The sequence below is a fragment of the Camelus bactrianus genome, chromosome 6 (assembly GCF_048773025.1).
Source record: "Camelus bactrianus isolate YW-2024 breed Bactrian camel chromosome 6, ASM4877302v1, whole genome shotgun sequence".
Lineage (NCBI taxonomy): Eukaryota > Metazoa > Chordata > Mammalia > Artiodactyla > Camelidae > Camelus > Camelus bactrianus.
In genome coordinates this window covers 24,231,872-24,254,493 of record NC_133544.1, presented here as the reverse complement: position 1 = coordinate 24,254,493, position 22,622 = coordinate 24,231,872, and the positions used below count along the sequence as shown (strand labels likewise).

Sequence of the window (22,622 nt, the reverse complement as noted above, 5' to 3'; positions counted from 1 at the left end):
AATCCATGGACTGTTATCTCGGGTGGCCTTTGAAGGTGTGCTCACTCTCAGACTTTGCTCACCAGAAAGACCAAAATGTTCATCCATGTTTAGCCTGAGCACAAAAAGTTGCCCCAAACCAGCTGATGTGCTGGGTAAATGTTGGCGTAAGCAAGCTTGTGTTTTTAGTGATTTAAAACAAAAAGGCAGCCCACTGACATTTTTTAGCAAGCCTTGCATAATTGCTTTTTAATTTGTGGCTCTTTGGAATAGCATTGGCCTTCTTCCCTCTGACTCAGATGCTTTTTCTGTCTCATACTTGTTTGGCAGAGAGATCCAATCTGTCTCTTCTTGGAATAGAATCTCGCAACTCATCTTTGAAATCCTGAATTTCCACTTTAGTTCCATCACTTTGTTAGCACATTTTCGAAGGCTGTTAGCTTTTTTTTTTTTCCCCTTTAATAGTTTAATTTGAGGAAGAATGAGTGATAGCCAAATGCAGCGCTGCATGTGTTTAACTTTGGCCCCTGTAGTATTGAGTCTTATTTGATACCATACCCCAGGCATTCACAAGGGTTCTGAACCTCTTATTTAACATCATGGGTTGGTCACACCCGTTGTTGTTCTAGCACTGGGTCCCTTGGAGAGATGGTGTTGGGGACATGGCTGGATCTGTATATTCTTAGTAGAAATCAGACACTTCTAAAAAGTTCAAGGAGTCCTGTGCTGCCTTCTTAGATCTCTATCTTAAGACGGGGGTAATAGCACCTACCTCCTAGTGTTGTTGTGGTAAATAAAAATGAACGAATGCAGGCAAAGAAGGGCTTCACATGATGCCTGGCACTTAATAAGATACACAACAAATGTAAGATACACAACAAATGTAAGATATAATGGTGATTATTTTTCAAATGTGTCGATCAGGCAAGTTAGTTTTAATAATTGATTCAAAAACTGTTCCTTGGACTGTCATTTGCTTGAGGGATTTTGCCTTTGGAGGTGGTGAGTGGTGAATACTCAGGTATTTTGAGGTGTCCGGGTGTCATGGGAGCAGGGCATTGTCCTGGCTTCCTAACCAGACAGGCTGCTTCTGGGCTTGGGTTCAAGCTTCTGGATTCAAAACCTGGCTCTAAAGAATTAAAAAAATAGAGAGAGAGAAAAAAATCTGGCCCCATCACCTACTTCCTGTACAAGCTGGGACAAATCAGCTGGTCTTTTTTGGGTGCAATTTTCTCATCTGTATAAGGAGGAAAATCAAATTCATGGAATTTCATTATGAAGATGAAGAAAGGCACGGTGTACAAAAGTAACCTTGACTGCAGTCAAGGTTCTGGATGTTTATATGGTTTAGATGCAGCCAGAGTTTTAGTTACCTTCACAAACTGTAAATGAGAGACCCTCAACCCCCTGGGTTCCCCTAAGCAGCCCTGTGGGGCCCTTTATGTTGTTTCCTGTGTTGTTAAGATCATTGCTAGATTCCCAGGAACCCTCAGTTTTGTGAGCAGCTCTGTGAAATGGACCGCCTGTCAATGAAGGTCATCTTCCTTTAGTGTCCCCAGATCCGTGGCAGTGTGGACTCAGCGCTGGGAAACTGAGTCCTCTCATGAGTCCTCCTCTGATTGAAGGACTCTGGGGCCAGCCAAGTCTCTTTCCCCTCTTGTGCCCAAAAGACACCAGACGACCTCACCTGAGGTTGGAGCTCTGAGACCTAGAAGGACATTTGGGCAGAATCTAGCAGGCTGCAGAGATACTTGGATTAAGTTCAGTGGGCTTCCTCTCGATTTACTGACCCCACAAGTCTGCCATCCTGCCCCACATGGGGCTCATTGACTGTGCCCTGTGTTTTGGCTGCAGGATCCCCCTTAACTAAGCACAGTGCATATGCATGTTCTGGGTGACAAGCTCCTCCACAGTTTGCCTCCATGGCCCTTCTCCTTCCCCCTCCTTCCACCCCCCACCAATAAGAAACCTTGGCTCTTTGGAAGCTGTGTCACCAAGCAGGACCATTGCATTGGAACAGTTTGGCTCTGGAGAGGTTATTAAACATTTGAGTGTCAACTTCCTCCCTTGTAAAAATGGGAGGATGGTAGCTAGACCCCTATGTTACAACATGTACAAAAATTAGCTCAAAATGGATCGAAGACCTAAATGAAGAGCTAAAAATCACAAAACTCTTAGAAGAAAACAGCCACAAATCTTTGTGACCTTGGATTAGATAATGATACCAGAAACACAAGCAACAAAAAAACAGATAAACTGGGCATCATTAAATGAACAACTTTTGTGCTTCAAAGAACAAAGTGTGAAAAGACAATCCACAGAATGAGAATTTTTGCAAATTCTATATCTGATAAAGGACTTGTATCTAGAATATATAAAGAACTATTACAACTCTAATAAAAAGACAAATAGCCCAATTTAAAAATGAGTGAAATATCTCAACGCACATTTCTCCAAAGGAGATATATGAATGGCTAATAAGTACACGAAAAGATGCTCAACACCATTTGCCATCAAAGACACGTAAATCAAAACTACAATGAGATATCACTTCACTCCCACTAGGATAACTATCATAAAAAGAACAGATAGTAACAAGTAAGGGTATGGAGAAGTTGTAATCCTCATACACCGCTGGTGGGAATGTAAAATGGTGCAGACACTTTAGAAAACAGTCTGATATTTCCCCAAAAGGCTAAACATAGTGTTACCATATGACCCAGCAGTTCCACTCCTAGGTATATGATCAAGAGAAATGAAAACATATGTCCACACAGAAACTTGTACAGGCATGTTCGTAATATCTCAAAAGTGGAAACATCCCAAATGTCTGTTATTTGATAAATGGATAAATAAAATATGATAGAATATTTTTTGGAATACGGTGGCATATTATTTGGCCATAAAAAGGACTAAAGTACTGCTATATGCTACAGCCTGGATCAACCTTAAAAACATTATGTTAAGTGAAAGAAGCCAGTCACAAAAGACCACATATTGTATGATTCCATTGATATGAGATGTCCAGAGCAGGCAAAGCCATCGAGACAGAAAAGAGAACCAATTCCCTGGTGCCTAGGGCTGGGGGAGATGGGAGAATTTGGGGGTGATGGCTAAAGGGTATGGGGTTTCTTTTGGGGGTGATGAAAATGCTCTAAAATTGATTGTGGTGATAGTGATTGTAGGTGATAGATGAACAACTTTTAAATAAAGAACGGCTGTTGAATTGTACACTTTAAGTGGATGAATTATATGGTATCTGTAAATTTTATCTTAATAAAGCTGCTGTAAAAATGGGGAAGAATGATATCTACCTCACCCAGGTACAGGGAGGATTCAAAGGGATAATGTATGTAAATCACCCAGCATTTATCGGTGCTCAGAATTAGTAGCTATGGTGATTAAACCCCCCTTTTCAGCCAACAGCAGTGAAAATGCCAAAATCTGGTTAGGGCTACTTTCTCCTCTTTCTCTTTTGTTACTAGTGGCCATCCAGAAGCAGTGGGAGCAGTCTGGCAGAGTTTTGTATGGAACTCGGGCAGAAATATGGAGTAATCCTGGCTACTTATTAGAGTCCCCTGGAGAATGTTTAAAAAATACTGACTGACGTGCCACCCAGAGATTCTGGTTCAGTTGGTCTGGGTGGGGCCGGCAGGTGGTTCTAATCTGTGGCCATTGGTTGAACTCTGTGGTGCAGGGTAAACCGGCCCCAGGTCTTTGAAGGAGTGAGGTCATTTGCGTTTAAGATGGAAGGATCACATGAGCAGAGCTCTTTATGGTTTGCATATTGCTTTTCTGGAGATTATCTCCTTTGATCTGTTCAAAAAAACTTTGTGAGGTTCGTGTTTTTAGTACCATTAGTTGTTAGGGAGCTGCAGCTCAGAGAGATTAAGTAACTAGCCAAGGTCCCATTTTTAAAGCATAATTTTATCTAATCTGTTTTTTCAAAAAAGCAAAAACCACACACATGCTCATACCTATTAGTTATCAAATCGAACACCTTGGAGAGCACTGCCAAGGTGACTTCTGGTGCCAGGTTAATCTATTTTGCATAGACTTCAGAGCAAAGCCCTTTCAGCTATTTCTCTTTAACTGATGAGCATTCTGAGAGTGCAAGGCAAGCTGAACGAACATTATTTACATATATGTGTGTATGTGGATATATGTACACGCATGCATGCACATGTACACCATTTGTAACAACTGCTGATCTGTGTGTGCAAGGAGAACGTAAGAGGAATCATTTGGATCCTGAAGCTGTCAGAAACCCGTGACTGTCCCCCATAACCTCTGAGTTAAAGGTTTTGCATCCACCACAACACACCTTAATGTTCTCATTGAATGACGATAGTAAGTATATGATACAATTTGAGCCTCTTGAATCTATTTATTGTGTTGTGGAATTATTTGAACTAGAGACTTTTACAGCTGAAACTGATCTGAAATCCACTGGTTTACATCAGCGCTACTCAAAAGTCAGGTGTGCAGGCCAGGGGCGCCAGTATCTGGGAAACACAGACCCTGGGGTCTCACCCTAAACCTACTGAAGCGAACTCTCTGGAGGGTGGAGCTCCCAAATCTGTGATGTAATAAGCCCCCCAGTGGGTTCTGATGCTCTCTGAATGTTTAGAAGACGTAAACGTCCCTTCCAGCTCTGGCTGGCAGTGATGCTGTCTCAGAATGGCTACAAGTGTCTAAAGCCACTTTTTTCTCCAAACCTATCTCAAGTTTCCTGGAGAGACCTGCACACCAACAGATATTCATTAATGTGTGTGGTACCTGAATCTGTGTAAGGCAGGGTTGCTCTCTGAGTCAGCAAACACTTTAGTATTTCCAAACCACTTACTTCCAGGTCTTGAGATGCTCCCGCTGCCAGCATTCACACCCTAAGGGACTTCCCAATTAATTAAGCTGCTGAGCTTGTCAAAAGGCCGGCTCCTTTATTGTTTTTGAAGTGAGAAATCAGATAAACTGTTCTGATGCCAAAGGAGCCCTCATTTGCTGTATCTGGCCTGGAGTTCAGCAGCTCTGGTCTGAAAACTGGAGCAGGGGGAGCTCTCCGCACCCCCTCATCTGTCTGGGTGCTGCGAAGCCCCTCCTTCCCTCCTCTCTGAACTTTGACAGCATCTATTTCATTACGTAAATCACTCATGGTGAAATCACCTTTCCATCCTCCAGGCCAGGCATCCCTGGTTGTGAGTTCCTTTGACCATGTCATCTGGGCAGGATTTTTATTAGCTGGCAGAACGAAGTAGAGGTCGTCGTTCTGCTTGGTGATTTGTCTGTTATCTGTGCCTTGTGCCTGAAAGAAATTGGCTGAAATCCGTATTTTAGCTGCACATCCTGCATACAGATTAAACGGAACTGCGTTGGTGGGGAATAATTAAGCCAAGGACCTTGTTTTTCACCTTGAGGATGAAAGACAAATGACTTCCAAGGCTTTAACAGGAGGATGGCACTTGAAATGTTCTTCTACTTTGGCCAACTTGGGACTTGCAGAATAGCCTTGTTCATGAATATTCTTTGCAACAACTGCATTTTCATCTAATTGTAGACAGTCATTTTGCAGGAGCCCTTGTCTCTGTCCAACCCCTCCCTGACCCCCCATCAGGCATAGCACACTGCTTGTTATTGCTGCTGTTAAATATCCAGTTTCAAGTGTGTGATTTACTCTTTTGGAGAAGAAAATGCATTTTTCCCTGCCAGATATATTCTGTTTCCTACCAGTCTTTTGGGGGTGGGGAGACTCTTGTGGGGACCACTCTTTCTCTTCTTTTCTCATCTTTTGAAGCAAATGTCAATTGGGCAAAGAAAATTGATTGACTGTCTAGTGGGAAACCAAACCTCCCTAAACCATACATATGAAACGGGCCTGAAATAGACATATTTCCACACACAAAAAAGAGCCGTCATTCTTCAAATAGCTCTTGTCCGCAAAAGGATTTCCCGGCAAGTATTGTCCATTTTCTCTTCAATGTTAGGTTTCTGCCCAAACCAAGGTGATTTTTGCTCTATCTCCTGGCCTCGCCCTCACTTCTGCAGTAACAGTGTTTGCTCTTCCCTCGGCAGGGCCGTCCACAGGTGGGGGCCACCCTGCCCAGCGGGCTTTTTCAGGCTTTGTTCCAAACACAGTGATGCCTTTTCTGAGCAGTGGGAACTGCTGTTCTCCACCACTTTCTGAGAGAATGGCCCTTTCGTACTCTGTACATGTAAACCAGCCCCAGGCTTCAGAGGCCTATTATTTTATGGGCTCTCTTAACCCAGGAGAAGATTTCTACTGAGAATGGTTTGGTGGGAAGGAATAGGGGAGCCAAGGTCAAGGAGACGCTTCCTCTTGCTGAGATGTGATGAGTCAGGGAAGTTGGTTTGGACGGATCCCCTGTAGCTCTGATGCTCAACAGTGAAAGTGGAGGTGGGCTTTTAGCTCATAAAGAAGGGGCTCCCTGCTTCCTTCCAGAAGGCAGTGTGGTCTGGTTGGTCTCACCGCTGTCTGACTCAGAGACCTGGGTGGACTCACTCCTCTTTCCTGAACTTGAGTTCCCAGGCCTGTGGAAGCAGCAGGGAACAAGGATCTCTAGGTCTTCTTAGGTCCAGAACCTCAGGATGGAGCTTGGTTTACAGCCAGGCTGCTCTCCACCGTTCCCTGCATATGCCAAGTGCACTGAGCCATCGCTTCTCCTGCTGCATGTGCGCCCAGCCAGGAGAGCGGAGTGAATCGTCTTGGCAGGTGGAGCCATGGCCTCTGCCAGCTCTTGTTCAGAGCCTTCACCTGGTAGTTGGCTGGGCTGGTGCTTTAAGTGAACACGGCATCCAGTGTGTGGGTTTGTTCATAGGTGGATGTGTTGGATCACAGCTGGCACTGGGGGCAGCTGGAAAGGGCACTGGATGGGGAGTCAGGAGTCCTGGGTTCTTGTCCAGGTCACCAGCTCTGTGGGTCAGGCCTCCCTTTAACAAACATTTATTGAGTCCTGCTGATAGCCCTAAACTCTGCAAGGTGCCGGGCACACAAAAAGTCAACAAGACGTGGACTTTGCCCTCATGGAACTCTCAGTTAAGTGGAGGCAGAGACTGAGCACGGCTGGGGCCAGAATCAAGTCAAAGTTCTATGGGAGCCCAGAGCAGAGGGACACCTCCCCAGCTTGGAGGGGATGAGAACAGGGAGGACTTCTGTACGAGGTGATGCTTGAGATGAATGTACAGCATGAGAGCAAGCCAAGGGGGACAGCAGAGACAAAGGCATGAGGCCAGGGAAGTGTGAGGGCTAATAGAGGCTCAGTGTTGCAGGACCATGGTGTGAAGGGTAGAGATAGATGAGAGGTGAGACCAGAGCAGGTGGGGACAAGTCACAGGGAGCCTTGCTGGATACATTAAGGAGCTTGGGCTTTATCCTAAGGATGGTGAGGAAACCCCTGAAGGCCAATGACTGCATCAGATTTGCATCTTAGAAAATTCCCTCCAGTGTCTGGGATGGAGGATGGTCACACAGGGTCGGGAGGGAGGTGGTGTAGGAGAGAGAGACAGACAGAGACAGAAAGAGACAGAGACGGAGAGAAGAGGACAGCCTGGAAAGTGGTAGTGGGAATGGAGAGCAGGGAGCAAATCCGAGGAAGATTTAGAATGTAGAATTGGATGACTTGTCTGGTCAAAATTGGAGAAAAGGAGCGGGTCAGGTGGAGGGTGCGGCCTGAGTGTCTCCCTGCAGTGCATGGGTGGGAGGTGGTGCCCACTGGGGTGGAGATGAGAGAGGAAGTCACCAATTGAGGATAAAGACTTTGAGGGGCTGCAGGACATCTGGAAGGAACTTCCAGAGGGCAGCTGGAAGTTTCGGTCTGAAAATGAAGATTTGGTTGGCATTAGAGTGTAGGTGGTAGTTGAAACCACACGAGTCGGTGAAAACGATAATCTGTAGGTGGTGCGTATAGAGGGTCCTGGGCAAGAGACAGAAGAGGAGAGGTCAGAGAAGTAGGCCAGACAAGGTCATGTTGAGCATCCAGGGCAGAGAGGATTCCAGAAAGAGGGGGCGATGCACAGTCAGGTGGAGCCGGGAGGCCCGGGGACTAACCCAGCAGTCTCCTTTGGACTTATCTGTGAGGACCCAGGCCCTGCCCGCAAGTGTGAGCCTTGGAGCAAGCGTTTTCTTCCCTGGGCTTCAGTTTTCTCATCTGGAAATTTAGGGGTGGGCCTCGGTGTTCCCAAGAGACTCCTTTCTGGCTCTTAGAGGCTGCGAAGTGACTATTTCTGAAACTTGTTAAAAGCAGGGAGATGTCCTTCCCACATCACCCGCCCTTTCCCCTCAGTACAGCCAACACTGACCCTGAGGGTTGGATGAACAAAAACCCAGGGAAGTCAGAGCTGGATGGGGATTTGGGGCGATCTTGGTCCAGCCCAGCGTTTGGAAGGCAGCATGATGTACGGGAGTCGAGTCGTCATCTTTTCCCAGCTTGGTGGCCTCGGGCAGACACTTCATTTTGCTTCCTCACCTGTAAAAGGAGCCCCCAGCACCCACCTGCAGAGGTGATTGAGGGTTAGGGGAAGTGGGAGCCATCGGGTTTATTAAAGGAGAACCGCAGGACTGGGAGATGGGCCGATTGGCCCCAGGTCACAGAGCAGGGCAGCGCCGTGACTGGAACCGGGTGTTTGGTGACCAACCCCGCCGGGTCTGTTGCCTGCCAGGGCCATAAATTAGCAGCCCACGGCCGGGGCAGCCCACAGATGTGTTTTGTTTGGCTTACACAGAGTTCTTTTCAAAATGGCATTTGTTGCCAACATTAAAAATGGGGAGATTTCACCTCCAAACTCTTATTTTCAGCTAGTCTTGAAAACTTGGAAGATTTGGCCCTACTGAGCCCACCCTGCCCTGGGGCTAGTTGAGGTGTCCCCTCTGGGGGCTGCAACCCCATCCTTCCCTCCTCCCCTACTAAGAGTTATTTGCTTGGCCCCTGGGGGTGACTTGAGTTTGCAACTCCAGCCCTTCGACTGACCATTTGTCTTGAATTTTCTCTTAGAGCCCTGCCCACTGTTCACTGAAACTGTCCAATATTTCATAGCTGAGGTCCAGACCTTGGCCATTTGGAGTGAGAGGGCCTGGGTAGAGAAGGTGGGAGGGAGAGGAAGGCGGAGTCTCCAACAGCTCAGCCCCGAGGGGAAGTGCTGGGAGGGGGTGCCTGGCCCCTGCGGGCAGCAGAGGGTCAGCCAAGGTGTTGGATGAGGGCCCCTGGGGTTGCCTCATTCCTCCCTGAAGGGGTGGGAGGAGGCAGAGGGGACCCTGGGCCCCTGCCTGGCCTACTTTGCTGATGCTTGAGGGGTAGGGTGGTGGGGGCAGAGTAGTGGGGAGGAACAACAGCCCCTGGCTCAGAGCTGCCCTGTTTATGTGGGAGAATGTCTGGTATGTTTGGTATCTGGGTGTTTACTTCCCAGGGTGCTCGTGGGTCCCTGGTGTTGAAATGTGGCTCCGCCATGCAGTGGGGAGGGCCCTCAGGGGGCCTGGCCAGGACTTGATTTGGAGGCAACAGGGCAGTTACTCCAGGTCTGCCCACTGACAGCTTGGGAGCCCTGAAGCACCCCCACCTGCACCCGCCCCACCCCCTCCTCTTATGCCAGATTCTGCCTGTGCGGGAGGCGGGGTGTGCCCCCCTGGCAGCAGAGCCTTAACCTCCCTGCCTCACCTGGGAAGCTGGCATTTTCAGAACCCTTCCTGTGTCCCCAGCTCTGGGCGGAGACTCCATCCATCCCCATTACAACCCTCTGCAATAGGGCCTTGTGCTAGCAGTGAGGGGTGGAGACTCAGAGAGGCTGAGTAACTTGCCCAGGAGCACACAGTAGAGCTGCTGGGGGGACCCAGGCCTCTTAGGCCCCAAAGCTCATGCTGACAACCCTGATGCCTTGAGCCTCAGATAAGCCTGTGCCACCATGCTTAGTCTGAGATGAACCTTTCAGATCTTCGCGACTCTGCTTCGTGCTGAGGGGGTGGATCTGTTTTGTTTTTTGTCCCACCCCCTCCATTCCTGCTTGTCACCTGCTTTATTGCTCATGTCGCTGTTGCTTTGTCGATGTGAGAGTTTCTGTATTTGCAGTGCCTGGGGTTAAAAGTGTCATTGCCCTTTCTCATCCTGTCTCTTTGTGGGTCCCCCGAGGTGCATGTTTGGAAATGCTTATGAAATGTCAGAATTCAAAATCACATCTCGGTTATGGTTGCCACCGAGGGAAAGCCACGTGTCTGGCAAACGGGGCCTGAGAAACATGACCAGGGTGAGGGTGAGGCCTCCTCCTTTAAACCATGCTGCTTTCGTGATACGCATTTGGTGTTAAATTGTGCAACAAATATTTTTTACTTAAAATCACCCAGGTAGGAGAAAAAAATGAAATGGTCATTGCCCTCAGAGTCAGATGCTTCTGCTGCTGCTTCACAGTCCCATCACCAGGGTGGGACTGAAAGGGGGTCGGGGGGTGGAACTTGTTACCCAGACCACCCACCCTTCAAAGAGCAGGAGGCTCTCGGGCCCTGGAGCCAAAAGACCTGGATTTGAAGCTGTCACGGACCTTCTGGGCAGCCTCAATATCATTAGTTTCCTCATCTGGGAAAGTGGGGAGGATAACAGGACTAGATTGTTTACTGAGACCATTTAACTCCCTGGGACTCCTAGTCGCAGGGATTTGATACCTACTGAGGTGACCAACCTCGGTTTGCTTAAGGGCCCTTCCGCCTCCACGCTCTGCTGCTTTCCCAATGGTTCCTTGGGTAGGTTTTCTCCCCTGGATTCCTGGGACCACCTTCTGCACCACCTGGCGTCACCTGACTTCACAAGGCTGGGACCCTGGTGTCCCAGGCATCTTTCAGTGGCAAGAGGCAGAAACCTTCTCAAACTGCCTCCAGGCCAAAGGAGGAATTTTCAGGATAGATTCAGGGGTGCCCATCGTGGCCCCCAAGGAGACAAAGCAGAGTCAGGCCCCTCCAGTAGGACCCAGATATTTTCTTTTTTGGTGTATGCTTTCTGTCTGTCCCTCGGTCTGTCTGTACCATCGGCCTCTGGCCATGTCCCTGTGTTTCTGTCTCTGTGGCTCTGCCTTGTTCCTCTGTCTCTCTCCAGCCACCTCTGTCGCTGTGTTTCCCTGTCTCTGTCTTTACCTTTCTCTGTCCGGAGCCCCCCCACTCTCTTGGGGCCTGGACAGAGTGAGGCAAGCAAGAAGCCTAGGGCACAACATTTAAGGAGGCACCCACCCTCGGGTGCTGACCCTACCCTGGCACGAGGCCCAGAGTGAGCACCTCCCTAAATGTGTGCCCTGGGCACCTCGTTGGCTGCACCCTGTCCAGGCCCTGCATTTTTTCCTGTCTGTCACCTGTTCCCTCTCTTTGTCCAACCCCCTCCTGGAGCTGAGACCCCCTCCCTCTTGCTACATGGTCTCTGGTCTCTGCTCATCCCTACATGTCAGCAGCTTGCTCTCTCTGCTTCTCTGGCCTCATGGCTGAAACTGGTTGCCTGGCCTGCATGGCCTCCCAGCGCAGCAGTCCAGTTTCAAATTTCCAGGCAGTGTATATGGCCCCGCTTGGGCCTGCCACTCACACATTGTCCAGTCGGCTGTGGCCAGGGGATGGGATTGCTTTGGCTTCAGTGGGGCCTTGGGAACAGGCTCTCTGAGGAGGCACTGCTGAACATGAGGGCTCTGTGGGCTGTGGATCCCCAAGTCTGTCCTGTGATGTAACATGTGGTGCAGGGGCCCCCCTCACTGCCAGAACACAGACAGCTTTGTCCCGGGGCCTTCCGGGGAACTGGGGAAAAACAGAGCCAGAACCCAGTTTGAGAACAAGGAATGATCTGCCTGCTGCACCCCCTGCCCCCATCTCATGGTTTTTACAGGCATTGAGGCTCAAGCTGCCTCCTCCTCAGTCTGGATCTTCCAGCTGTATCTACAGAAAAAAATCATCGTCTCCCATTCTGGGTTCCGGTTTTTGATGTCTGAGCCGTGTGTGGTGAAAAATGGTCTCTCACCCACTCAGGACCAGATGCTTTAGAGGAATGGGGGAACATCAAGGAGAAGGCAGCAGCCTCGACTTTGGGGATGAAAGGAGGCCTAGGGGAGAGTTGGAGGCAGTCTCCAGACAGCTTCAGTCTGGGAGCGCAGACATGCGGGTCCCGGCGAAAGGAGCCCGGGTTAGCCCGTGAGGCTGGAGAAGGCCAAGGGCACTTTCCAACCCCTACCTTATTTCCTGCAGGACCTCAGCGTCTGTTTTCTGTGTGTCCTCTGGGAGGCTCTTCAATAGCAGGAGGATTTAGGGGAGATGCAGCACAGCTTCAGAGGGGAAAGTGTGTGATGGGGCTTTGGGGCCATTTCTTGCCTTATTGGGAGATGTTAGCCAAGGTGGGACGTGGTTGCAGGAAAAGCCCAGAGATGGACTTGGAATCTGGTAGTGCTGTATTACGGGAGGGCTTTTGGCTTAGGTGCACAGCCTGGGTTTTTTCAGGGCCTGCTTGGGATTCGTGCAGACCTGCCACAGCCATTAGTGGCCTGCGCCTTGAGTCTTGACTCTATCTTTGGCCGAAGTGCTTCTGCAGAAAGCAGCCCCCACCCCCTAATTTTTGCTGGGCTCCTGAAGACAGAGAAAAGGCCATTCTTGGAAGACAAGCCTCCTTACAAGCACTGGAGAAGAGGTTATGTGGACCAAGCGTAGGCAATAAATCACTTTTATAATGATAGAACCCAAGCCTGTGAAGTGCAAAAAGCAAAAAGCAATTCATTCTCTCCGGGGAGTCAAAGGAGCCTTCCTGGAGGAGGTGGCATTTGCTCTTGAAGATTGTAAGAGTTTACAAGTGGGAAAGGAAGCTTATTTCAGGAGGGCCAGGCTGGCTGGGAGAAGGGTGAGATGTGGGAATCGAGAGTGATGGCAGGAGGGGATTGATGTGGCTGCAGAGGGAGGGTGGCAGCCCCCTGTCTGGATGTCACCCTGGCCCAGTTGATCTCTTAAATTTCCAGCGCTGAGCCTCTTTGCATCTGCTGTGACAGCAGCTTCCGCTGTCCCCCAACTTTATGTAGGCTGAGGCTCTGCACAGGGCTGGGGTGGGGAGCTGGGTCTTGGAAGACAGAGGTTGTGTCTCCTAGGAAACGGCGGCTCTGCCAGAGCCTGGGGTTGCTCCGGGGTGAGGGGCTCGAGGCCCTGCGAACCCAGCAGGGACCAGGTTGCACACATCACCTTGGCAGTTTGTGGGCAAACCCTCTTGGCCGAGGGGAGATTGCATTGCCAGCCACTTCCTCTAGCTCCTTTCCTCTGCCTGTTGTCACGGTTACCTCGGCCTTGTTGGGGGTGAGGTAGAGGTTGGGTGGAATCAACTTTGTCCGGGTTTCTGTTTCCCTAGATGCGGGTCAGCCAGAGGAGCTGTCACTTCTGGTTCTGTTTCAAAGGAGGCCAAGGGGCTGGGAGGTGCTTGGGTGTGGCGGTGTTGACAGGGCGCCTCTCCAGCCAGCCTCCCAGGCTTGGTGGGAGAAGCTCCGAGGTGGAGAAGGAGAGAGGGCTGCCCTGCCAGGGCCCGTGCCGAGGGCCGTGGGTGCTGGTCCCCGGCCCAGGCCCTCGGTCCTGAGCTCCCAGAGCATGCCGGGAGTGCAGGGAGAGAGGCTGTTGATTTTCCTGGCATGAAGCCCTTTGGGCTGAGACCTCGTTCCAGGCCTCAGGCTGCCAGAAGCACCCCCACTGGCTCCAGAAGTGAGAGAGTTGGCACGCCCAGGGCAATCCAATGACTTCTCCAGTGGCCTCGGACTATAGGCTGTCCCCAGCCCGCTGGCTCCGTGTGTCCTCCAGATTCTTCTGGTGGGTAGTGGACAATGAGAGGCATTCCATCAAAGTGACCCTGATGGGCTGGGGCTGTGTGGGCCAGTGGGCAAGAGCAGGAAGGTTGAAGACAGAGAAATCTGAGTTGGAATCCTGCCTCTACCGTTTCCTAGCTGTAGGGCCTTGGGCAAACTGAGCTGTTGAGCCTTAGTCTCACCATCTGTAAAATGGGGCAGTAATAATACCTTCCTCATCCGACGTTGATTGTGAGAATCACATGACCTGTGTTTAAAGCATTGAGCAAAGTGGGCAATAAGCAACAGCGCTGGTTGTTATTATTATTAATGAAACAATAATAACTGCAACTTGGAAAGTCCCTGTTGATGGGCATTGAGTTTCCTCCTTCCCATTCGATGGGCCCTGTTTCACGCGTGGTGAATCTCCTAGTGAGTCTGGGGGAAAAGCTGGCCTGGTGACTCCCGAGACCCCTCTGCCTGTGTCCTGCGCAGGGCACTTTAGGGAGCCCTGGGATCCTGGGATGCAAGTGGGTATTCTGGGGAAAGAACATGCAGAGGCAGAGAGAAGGATTAAACCCGGGTGAGGGGGCTGAGGAGACTGTTCCATTACCAGGAGACAGATCAGAGTGTTTGGAAGGAGTAAGAGGGAGGAGGGAGGTACCGCAGGGAGGTGAAAGAGTGGGGGTAGGAGGTGAAATCAACACTCATGCCCAAGGTGTTTTGAAAGGAAGTGCCTGGGAGCTGCTGGCCTGGAAAATAGTGCCCTGAGGGCTTGGGCTGGGTGAGAGAACAGACCGCCACCACCCGTTGGGTATCACCTCTGCGTGAGGAGGTCGCCAGGCTCCGGGCCTCCTGAACTCTGGCAGAACCCAGGTAGCTCTGCCCTCCTGGGGCACTGACTCCTCCCAGGCATGCCCACCTGCCCCAAGAGCATCCTTGGACCAGCTGGGAAAGGCCAACAGGCTGGCAGTGGGGCTTGCTCACGCAGGAAGTGGGTTAAGAAGGGGCCTGTCCATCCGTCTGTCTGAGTGTCAGGACAAAAGCTGTCCTCCAGGCTGGCCTCCATGTCTCATCAGTGGCTCTTTGCCCTCACAGCTAGATGAGGAAGAGGAGCGAAGGAAAAGGCGCCGAGAGAAGAACAAAGTCGCAGCGGCCCGATGCCGGAACAAGAAGAAGGAGCGGACGGAGTTTCTACAGCGGGTGAGCGGGACCGCAGCCAGGGTGGGGCGCCAGCCTTGTTCTCTAGTGGCTTGTGTACTTGTGGACTGAGAGACACCATCCAGTGCCTGCAGAATCAATGTGTACCCACTGGCATCTGCCCAGGTGACCTCGACCCCTCTGCTCCTCCCTGTCGCCTAGCCAGTGCCCCTCCCTGAACCAAGATGACCAGGGCAGCCTGCAGCTGTTTCTGCCCACCCAGATCCCTGGAAGGTGGGAGGAGCCAAGTTCCCAGCCTCTTACTGAGGTTAGACCCTCGGTGCTTATTGATCCAGATGGCCCAGGACTGGTACTGCACATGCTGGTACACTGAGGGCTACCACAGTTGTCTGGGGTGGGTGCGAAAAAAGTAGGTGACAATTCCATGCACATGGGCAGTGGATGCAGTGACAGGACAGAGATAAGCTCCTCCCTCATTTGCAGGAGGCTCTTCCAGCCCTGCTTCCCATCTGCCTGGCCTCGGTTCCCCCAAAGATGACCCTCCAGCTCTTGGCTGCTGCCCTCGAGACCAGCGGTCAGCTCTGCATGCAGAGGCCAGTGGAGGGCTGCCTTGCCTTGGGTCCCTCGGGGCACGCCCCTGCCCTTCCATTTGGAATGTGCCAAACAGGTGTTCATTCTTTTTCTGGTCTCTGAGGCCTTCCCTGCTCCTTAAAAACAGTAGATGGCAGTGAAGGAACATGACCAGCCAGTGGTCTCCAGCCTCCCCACCCCCAACCCCTTATTCATTTCTAAATAACAGTAGTAACGCTATATAATAATAACATCATGGGGCAGGCTCCTGTTCTAACGTGTGCAACAGTTAACAGAAGTTGCTAACATCTGTAAAGTTGGGCACTGTGCAAAGTGCAGTGTGTATCTGAAGTATATGATCTCATTTTATTGGCGTAATGATGGTATGAGGTACGTGCCTTCAGATTTCTCGTTCTGCAGATGGGGAAACTAAAGGAAGGCGTGGTGAGGTTAAGTAAGTTGCTCAGGTCCTTCAGCAACTAAGTGCTAGAACTGAGATTTGGGCCTGAAGCTAACTGCAAAGTGTTCGTCCTCCACACTGCGCTCTGCTGGCTCTAATTCATTCATTCATGAGTTCATTCGTTCATTCATTCATTTGTTCACTCTTTTGCTCGTTCACTGATTTGCTGACAAGTAGTTTTAAGTACGTACTGAGTGACGGCCCTGTGCCGGGTGCACACACAGGCAGGCCCAGCTGTGGTCCCTCCTATGGGAGCCAGAGAGACAAGGCTGGGTTGGCCTGGGTTTTCTCTGATGCCAGGGGATCTATGGGTCTCTTCTCATGCTTAAAACAAGCAGAGAGCAGATCTGAGGTGATGGGTGCTGACACCGTGGGGGCGTGTGTATACCTACTGGCTCTGAGCATCTAGGGCGGGAACCAGTTGTCATAGGCAGGAGTTAGAGTCCTGGAGCCAGGTGCCCTGTTGGAAGAGATGGTGGACCAAGGCTGGGTGGGACGTTTTCAAGAAATTTCTAAGACATGGGTCTCAATTATGCCTTTAAGATGGATGGAGTGGCACATACCTCATTTTCAGCCCTGAGTGCCTGCTGAGCTGGGCGAGGCACAGCAGGAAACAGAGAAGTCTCACATCACATCACATCCCTGCCTTCAAGGCTTGTCAGCCAGTCAGCAAGCGAGATGGGGCAAGTGAGCGCACACCAGTAACACACTAGTGCAGGGAACAGGGCTGGTGCTTCACACGTCCCAGTAACAATGGCTGAGCACCTACTGTGTGGCAGGCATTTCACGTGTCTGGTCTAATCTTATCACATTCCACTGGGCTAGACATCAATCATCCCCATTTTAGACTTGGACCTGTAGCGCAGAGAGGTCAGGTTACCCGCCCAGGGTCATATCGCTAGCGTGCGCTGGAGCTGGGATTCCTCCATTGATTTGCTGACCCATCCGTCCAGCCAGTAGTGTGGAAAAAGTGCTTGCCGCACAGTGGGCCCACGGGCCATGTCTGCAGTGGGACAGCAGGAGGGAATGGGATATATGCTGAGCGTTGGGTTGGGCAAGCCCAACGGGCTGTTTGAACAGACGGAGGGGTCCTGTCCTAGTCTTGGCTGAGGAAAGACTGCTGATTGAGACATAAAACCGGAGCAGGAGCCAAAGTGGGGAAGGACAGGAATGGAGGGTTACCACGAACAGCAATAGCAGAGGCCGGAGGCAAGAGGTGTTGATTGAAGGAATTGAAAAATGGTGAAGGAATTGAAAAGAATGTCTGTGGCTAGAGCTTAGAGTCTAAGGATAAATGGGGGCGCAGGCAGGCCCCAGATCCTTCGTGGGTCGGGTGGTGCTGGCTGCGTTGTCTGGGGCAGTCCTGCTTCTGCCCGTTGTCCTGGCCTAATTCCTCACAGCACCTCCCTTCACTCTCCCCATTAGGAGGATGGAGCATGTAGCTATGGGGAGCCATGGGAGGGTTTCTGGACGAGAGAGATACACTCTAAACAGGCTGCTGTGGCAGCAGCGTGGGGCACAGATTGGGACGCCAAGAGGAGAAGACCCGTTCCGTGGCTGTGGGGTTGTCCTAGTGAGAGGAGAAGGCAGCTGTATGGCCTCAGGGTCTCGGAGGGAGGTTTGGGCAGGTCCTCCCCTCTGGCCTTGGAAGCAGAGGTTGGGTGTGAGGTTGAGAGCATGGATGCAGATGGCTGTGTTGTCAGTGCCTGAAGACATGGGGGATCCTCTTGTAATTTATCTTTTAACAGGTCAAATATTTACAAGGCGGAGGTACAAAGGGATGGGGGGGGTGTGTGTGTGTGTGCGCGCGCGCGCGTGTGTGCATGCATATGCACACATATACACATACACACGTACACATATATGAATAATGTAAAAAGTTACCCTCCTGTCGTTGACCCCTGAACACTCAGATCCAGCCTGGGAGATTCTGTAGCATCTCAGAGTTCACCTGCCTGGACCAGCGAGGCCCTGAAGGAGGCAGGAGGCAGGCCTCTGAATGCGTGAGACCCACACCTGCAGCCCCAGAGCCGCCGCAGTACCTCTCTTGCCTGCATCCAGGTGCAGCAGCCCCAGGGCTTCCCCCTGCTGTACCGCCGGCCTCTGTAACTCTGCCTCACATGGTTCCCTGGGAATGGGTACGGTACCACCATCTCCCATGGTGCTCCTTGCTCTTCGTAGCCACTCTCTCCTTGATGGTCACAGTGACTCTGGGAGGAGGCAAGGCCGCCCCATTCCACTGGGGAGGACTGTGAGACTCAGAGGGGTTAAAGTTTGCTCAAAGCCACACAGTGGCTGAGTCAGGGCCAGTACCCAGGGCTTCCTCTGCTGCCCAGCACTCTGTTCAGGTTGCCCAGGCTCAGAGATTGGGTATCTGGTTCACAGCAGCATAGCTGGCAAGTGGCAGAGTCAGGATTTTAATTCAGACAGGTCTTTTGGGCTCAGAAGACCCCACCAGGCTTTTTTTTTGTTTCCTTACAGAAATAGTTGAGAAGTGGAACTCTATCTGAACTGCATTAGGGTGACTTTTCAAAATAATACAGTCAGAAAATCTTAATGCTTAAAGTCCCCTGGGCCAACCGTTATATTTGCTTGGGGGAAACTAAGGGCCAGAGAAGGGGAGTGACTTGGCCAAGGGCACACAGCCAGGACACCCAGCCCTTCACCCTGTGTTTTTTATACTGCCTTTTGCTGACCGGAGTGGAGGAGACAAAACCTTCACTTGGCATTAATTCTATTCTCAAACAACAAATGGTTTCATTTTCTCTAGGGCAATAAATATCTACCAGAGGCAAAACGATAAACAAAAATGCCATCAGGGTCATTCACTTCATAATTAAGGTGCGAAGATCCTAGCCCACGTTCCTGAATTAATTAGGAAAACAGATCAGGTAATTGCTGTTCTAAAACCACAAACCACTTCTACAATCATGGTTAAATAAAGATTCCTCTGAACTCAAATTATACTGGCACAATAAATAAATATGTAGCACCCACCTGTAAAACAGAAGGGACTAAAATGAAAAAAGCAGTTAGTCACTGTCCGACAGCCAGACTGTCAGAGTTCAGGATAGCCTACGATGTACTCATACGTTTTCAAACCAGCAGAGTGTCATGCCGTTCCTATGATAAATGCACAAGGGAACCAAGTTGCCACATACCCACTCGGTCCTTTTGTGTAATACAGACGTTCACACGTAAGATGAGTTTGACGTGAGACTTTTCAAGGACGTGGATCTGTGTGCAGGGCTGCAGGATGCTGCATGTCGGACCCTGCCCCTTGAGGGGCCTGATCTAACTTCCACTCCCTGTACAACCCAACTCCTTCCCTCCCCTCCCCACCGCTCTCCAGAACAGCACCCTCCCCTTCCTTGGACCCTTCCCCAGGCTCACAGGCAACTCTCTTCCTGGCCTCCCAGTCTGCAAATGCAGGCAGTCTCCAAGACCTGCCAAGTTTTCTTGGAAACGGCCTTCTCCTCTGCTTCTCATCCTCCTTCTCTTCTTCATATTCTCTTGCTCATGGCTTTAAGTAAAAATTCCTTAAGCCTCGCTAACCCTTCAGTTTACAGAGTGCTTTTCCCATGTGAAGTCATTTAATCCCCCTGATCATCATCTTTTCACAGATGAGATAACTGAGGCTCAGGAGCTAAGAAACTTGCACTAGACTCTGATTCCAAGCCCCGCCAGCTTTTCTCGGTCTGGCTCTAAACCCACCTCCCCAGCTTTGTACCCCACTGTGTCCTAAAGTGACCTATATTCACAATGGAGGATTTTTCTCTCCTCAAAACATCTTAAGCTTTCCCATGGCTGTGTCCTTGTTGGCTCAGGGCTCCCTTCTCGAAATCCACATCCCTCCCTCCATGGACTTTCTCTACTCAACTAGAGTCAACCCATTTTTCAAACCCAAGGTCAGACCCAGACATTTAGCACGCTCTCTGGAGGTCTTCTAGACCCTGGATGGCTGATGGGCACATGAGCAGCTTTGCCCTGCCTCTCCCCTTAGAGAGGAATTGCACACAATCCACAGGGGCTCCTGGGCTCTGGATTCCCCAGAGCCTTCACTGTAGACAGCAGGTCCTCAACAGATACTCGTGGGTGGATAGGTTGAACAGAAACTCCTGAAGGCAGAGGCTCAGAGGCTTTGAAGTTGGAGCTAAAACCTTGGCTGGGGGGAAACCAGATGGTCAGAGATGTTCCCAAGGTCACTGGCTTGTGGACCCAGTGAGCAGGTGGCCGAGATTAGCACCTGACTGCCTGGGACTCACAGTTCCACGCAGGGTCTCACCGACCCTGAGAGATGCACTTCCCTTGGAATTCTGACAATAGTGAACCAGGCTGGCCTCCTGTTGCGCCTCGTCCTGTTAAGCCTAAAACCACCATCACTGGCTTTTAATATTTTCCCCCTGAGCATTTTTTCCTTTTTTGAGTCTGTTCTCCCTCAGCGTCTATTCACGAGGACCACACATCTCAGCAGTTCTGAGTTCCCCAGGCGCTCATGCTGCCACCTCAGAGATGAGCACAAGGAACAACTCAGTCAGACTGGCTGGTGTGGGGAAGACAGCAGCCCCGAGGCGTGTGTGGGCCCCCCACTCAGGGCCCAGGAGACCCTGGAGGGAGGCTGCTCAGCCATGCCCGCAGGCGGAGCTCTGAGGCCCCAGGTGGTGCCCATTGGAACCACGACTCATTCTCTGTCTGCCCAGCCTGGCATGCAGGCTGCCCAGCCTCGCTCCATGGATGTCTTGGACTAGACAGTTCTCATTGTGGGGCGTCCTGTGCACTGAAGGATGTTTAGCAGCATCCCTGACCCCCACCCGCTAGATGCCAGGAACACCCACCCTCCTCAGTTACGACAACCAAAAACATATCCAGACATTGCCAAAGGTCTCCTGGGGGAGGAAACTGCTCCTCATTTGAGAACCACTGGTCTAAACCATTGCTGGCCCTTGAGTAAATTCCAACCCTCAAACTGACAAACTCAGACAGAGTCCAAGAAAAATCATTCAGGTACTTCTATATTCTACTGTTTTGATCCCCTGAGCCTTAAATTGGTATGCCCTTCACCTGTCCACATCATGAACATGTAAACCCCCCACTTTGCCCCAAATCAAATCTACATCCCCTCCTTTCCCTGGAGTCTCTCCAACTGAGCTGGAAGTTTTCTGGGAATCTCATTTGAGGTCTATATGAAACCAAATTTTGGATCCAGAAGGATGACTGTTGATTGCCTCCCAATGGGCAAATCTTCTAGATAACAGGGAATAAGGAAGAGGTGGTTTGAATAATTATAGACTAATAACCGGGGAGCTCATGTTTTGGGAAGAATTATAGGACCACTGGGCTTGCGGATCCCACAGGCCAGTACATCCCCAACACATATTTATCATACATAAAGCACTTTGCCATTGCACTGCCATTGTGGGCCAACTCGAACCCCTCCGTGGACCCTCTTGCTCTGGATCTACTTGGCCTCCATTCTTCTCCCACTCTTTGTTTCTTGTGCAAAAGCCCTGAGGCAGGAGGGTGTTTGGCATATTTGCACAAGAGCAAGGAAGCCACTGTGGCTGGAGTGGATTGCGTGGGGGGACAGAGATGGGACATAAGCCAGGCTGGCCCCAGGATATAACGTGGGTTCATCCCACTAGTGACATGGGCCAGTGTCACAGGTGTGATGGGCACAGCCTGAAGAAAGTCAGTTACCCCAGGGGGGATCAATCGCAGATTCTGTGCTTCCTCCAGTGGGAATCTGGTAGACAGAAAACAGGCAAATGCCAGCCTGGAGTGCCCTGTGCCTACCCAGAGGGAGAGCTTCTCCCCAAAGCTGGTCCCCAGTGAGGGACTAAAGCCATGTTTCTGTTTTCGCACACAGGAATCTGAGCGGCTGGAACTCATGAATGCAGAGCTAAAGACCCAAATTGAGGAACTCAAGCAGGAGCGACAGCAGCTCATCCTAATGCTGAACCGGCATCGCCCTACCTGTATCGTTCGGACCGACAGCGTCAAGACGCCCGAGTCAGAAGGCAACCCGCTGCTCGAGCAGCTAGAGAAGAAGTGACCATGGGCTGGGAAGAGGAGGAAGAGGAGGAAGAGGAGGAGGAGGAGGAGATGGCCAGAGGGAGAAGGAAGAGGGCACCAGAGGGCCCTTCCTTGGTGCATGAAAAACTTTACAACAAGGCTCAGCACAGCCAGTAATTGGCCGGGCTTTTTTGTGAAATTCAGATCAGCCACACAAGGGGAAGAGCAGGCTGACGAAATCCAGAAGGACCAAGCGCTGAGACCAAAGTAGACTCGAGGGTGGGGCTGTCCTGCTGGGGCCCAGCTCAGAAGAGGCAGGACAGAGGCACCCCGGCCGGCCGGAGAGACGCCCAACCAGGCAGCCTCGGGCACTCCTCCGGCCTCTCTGCCAGGGCACCTACCCCAGGGACCTCCGAGCAGCCAGGAAAGTCCATGAGTTGCAACCAAAATGTGGCTGAGGATGGAACCGAGTGACACTGCCATCTGCCTGCCCTAGCCCTGATCCTTGACCCTGATGCGGGGCTGGAGAGGGCTGTGATGCGGGGCCCCATGTGGCCCTGCCCGGGAGCCACAGCTGGGCACACCCTCGCTGGCCCTGCCGGAGTTTGCTGTGGGCACGAGGCGCGGGCGCCCTTCCAAAGCACATACTCACTGAATGTTTACAGAC

The 22,622-nt window shown here is 51.1% G+C and overlaps 1 protein-coding gene across 1 annotated transcript in view; it reads left to right on the top strand.

Moving 5' to 3' along the window:
- Positions 1 to 22,211, top strand: part of JDP2 (Jun dimerization protein 2) — a 37,042-nt gene extending 14,831 nt beyond the window's left edge. Inside the window, exons 3-4 of the mRNA XM_074365218.1 lie at positions 14,851 to 14,955; positions 21,810 to 22,211. Coding sequence (XP_074221319.1) covers positions 14,851 to 14,955; positions 21,810 to 21,995 — 291 coding nt within the window. The 3' untranslated portion in view covers positions 21,996 to 22,211. The remainder of the gene's footprint in view (positions 1 to 14,850; positions 14,956 to 21,809) is intronic.
- Positions 22,212 to 22,622: the final 411 nt, after the last annotated feature.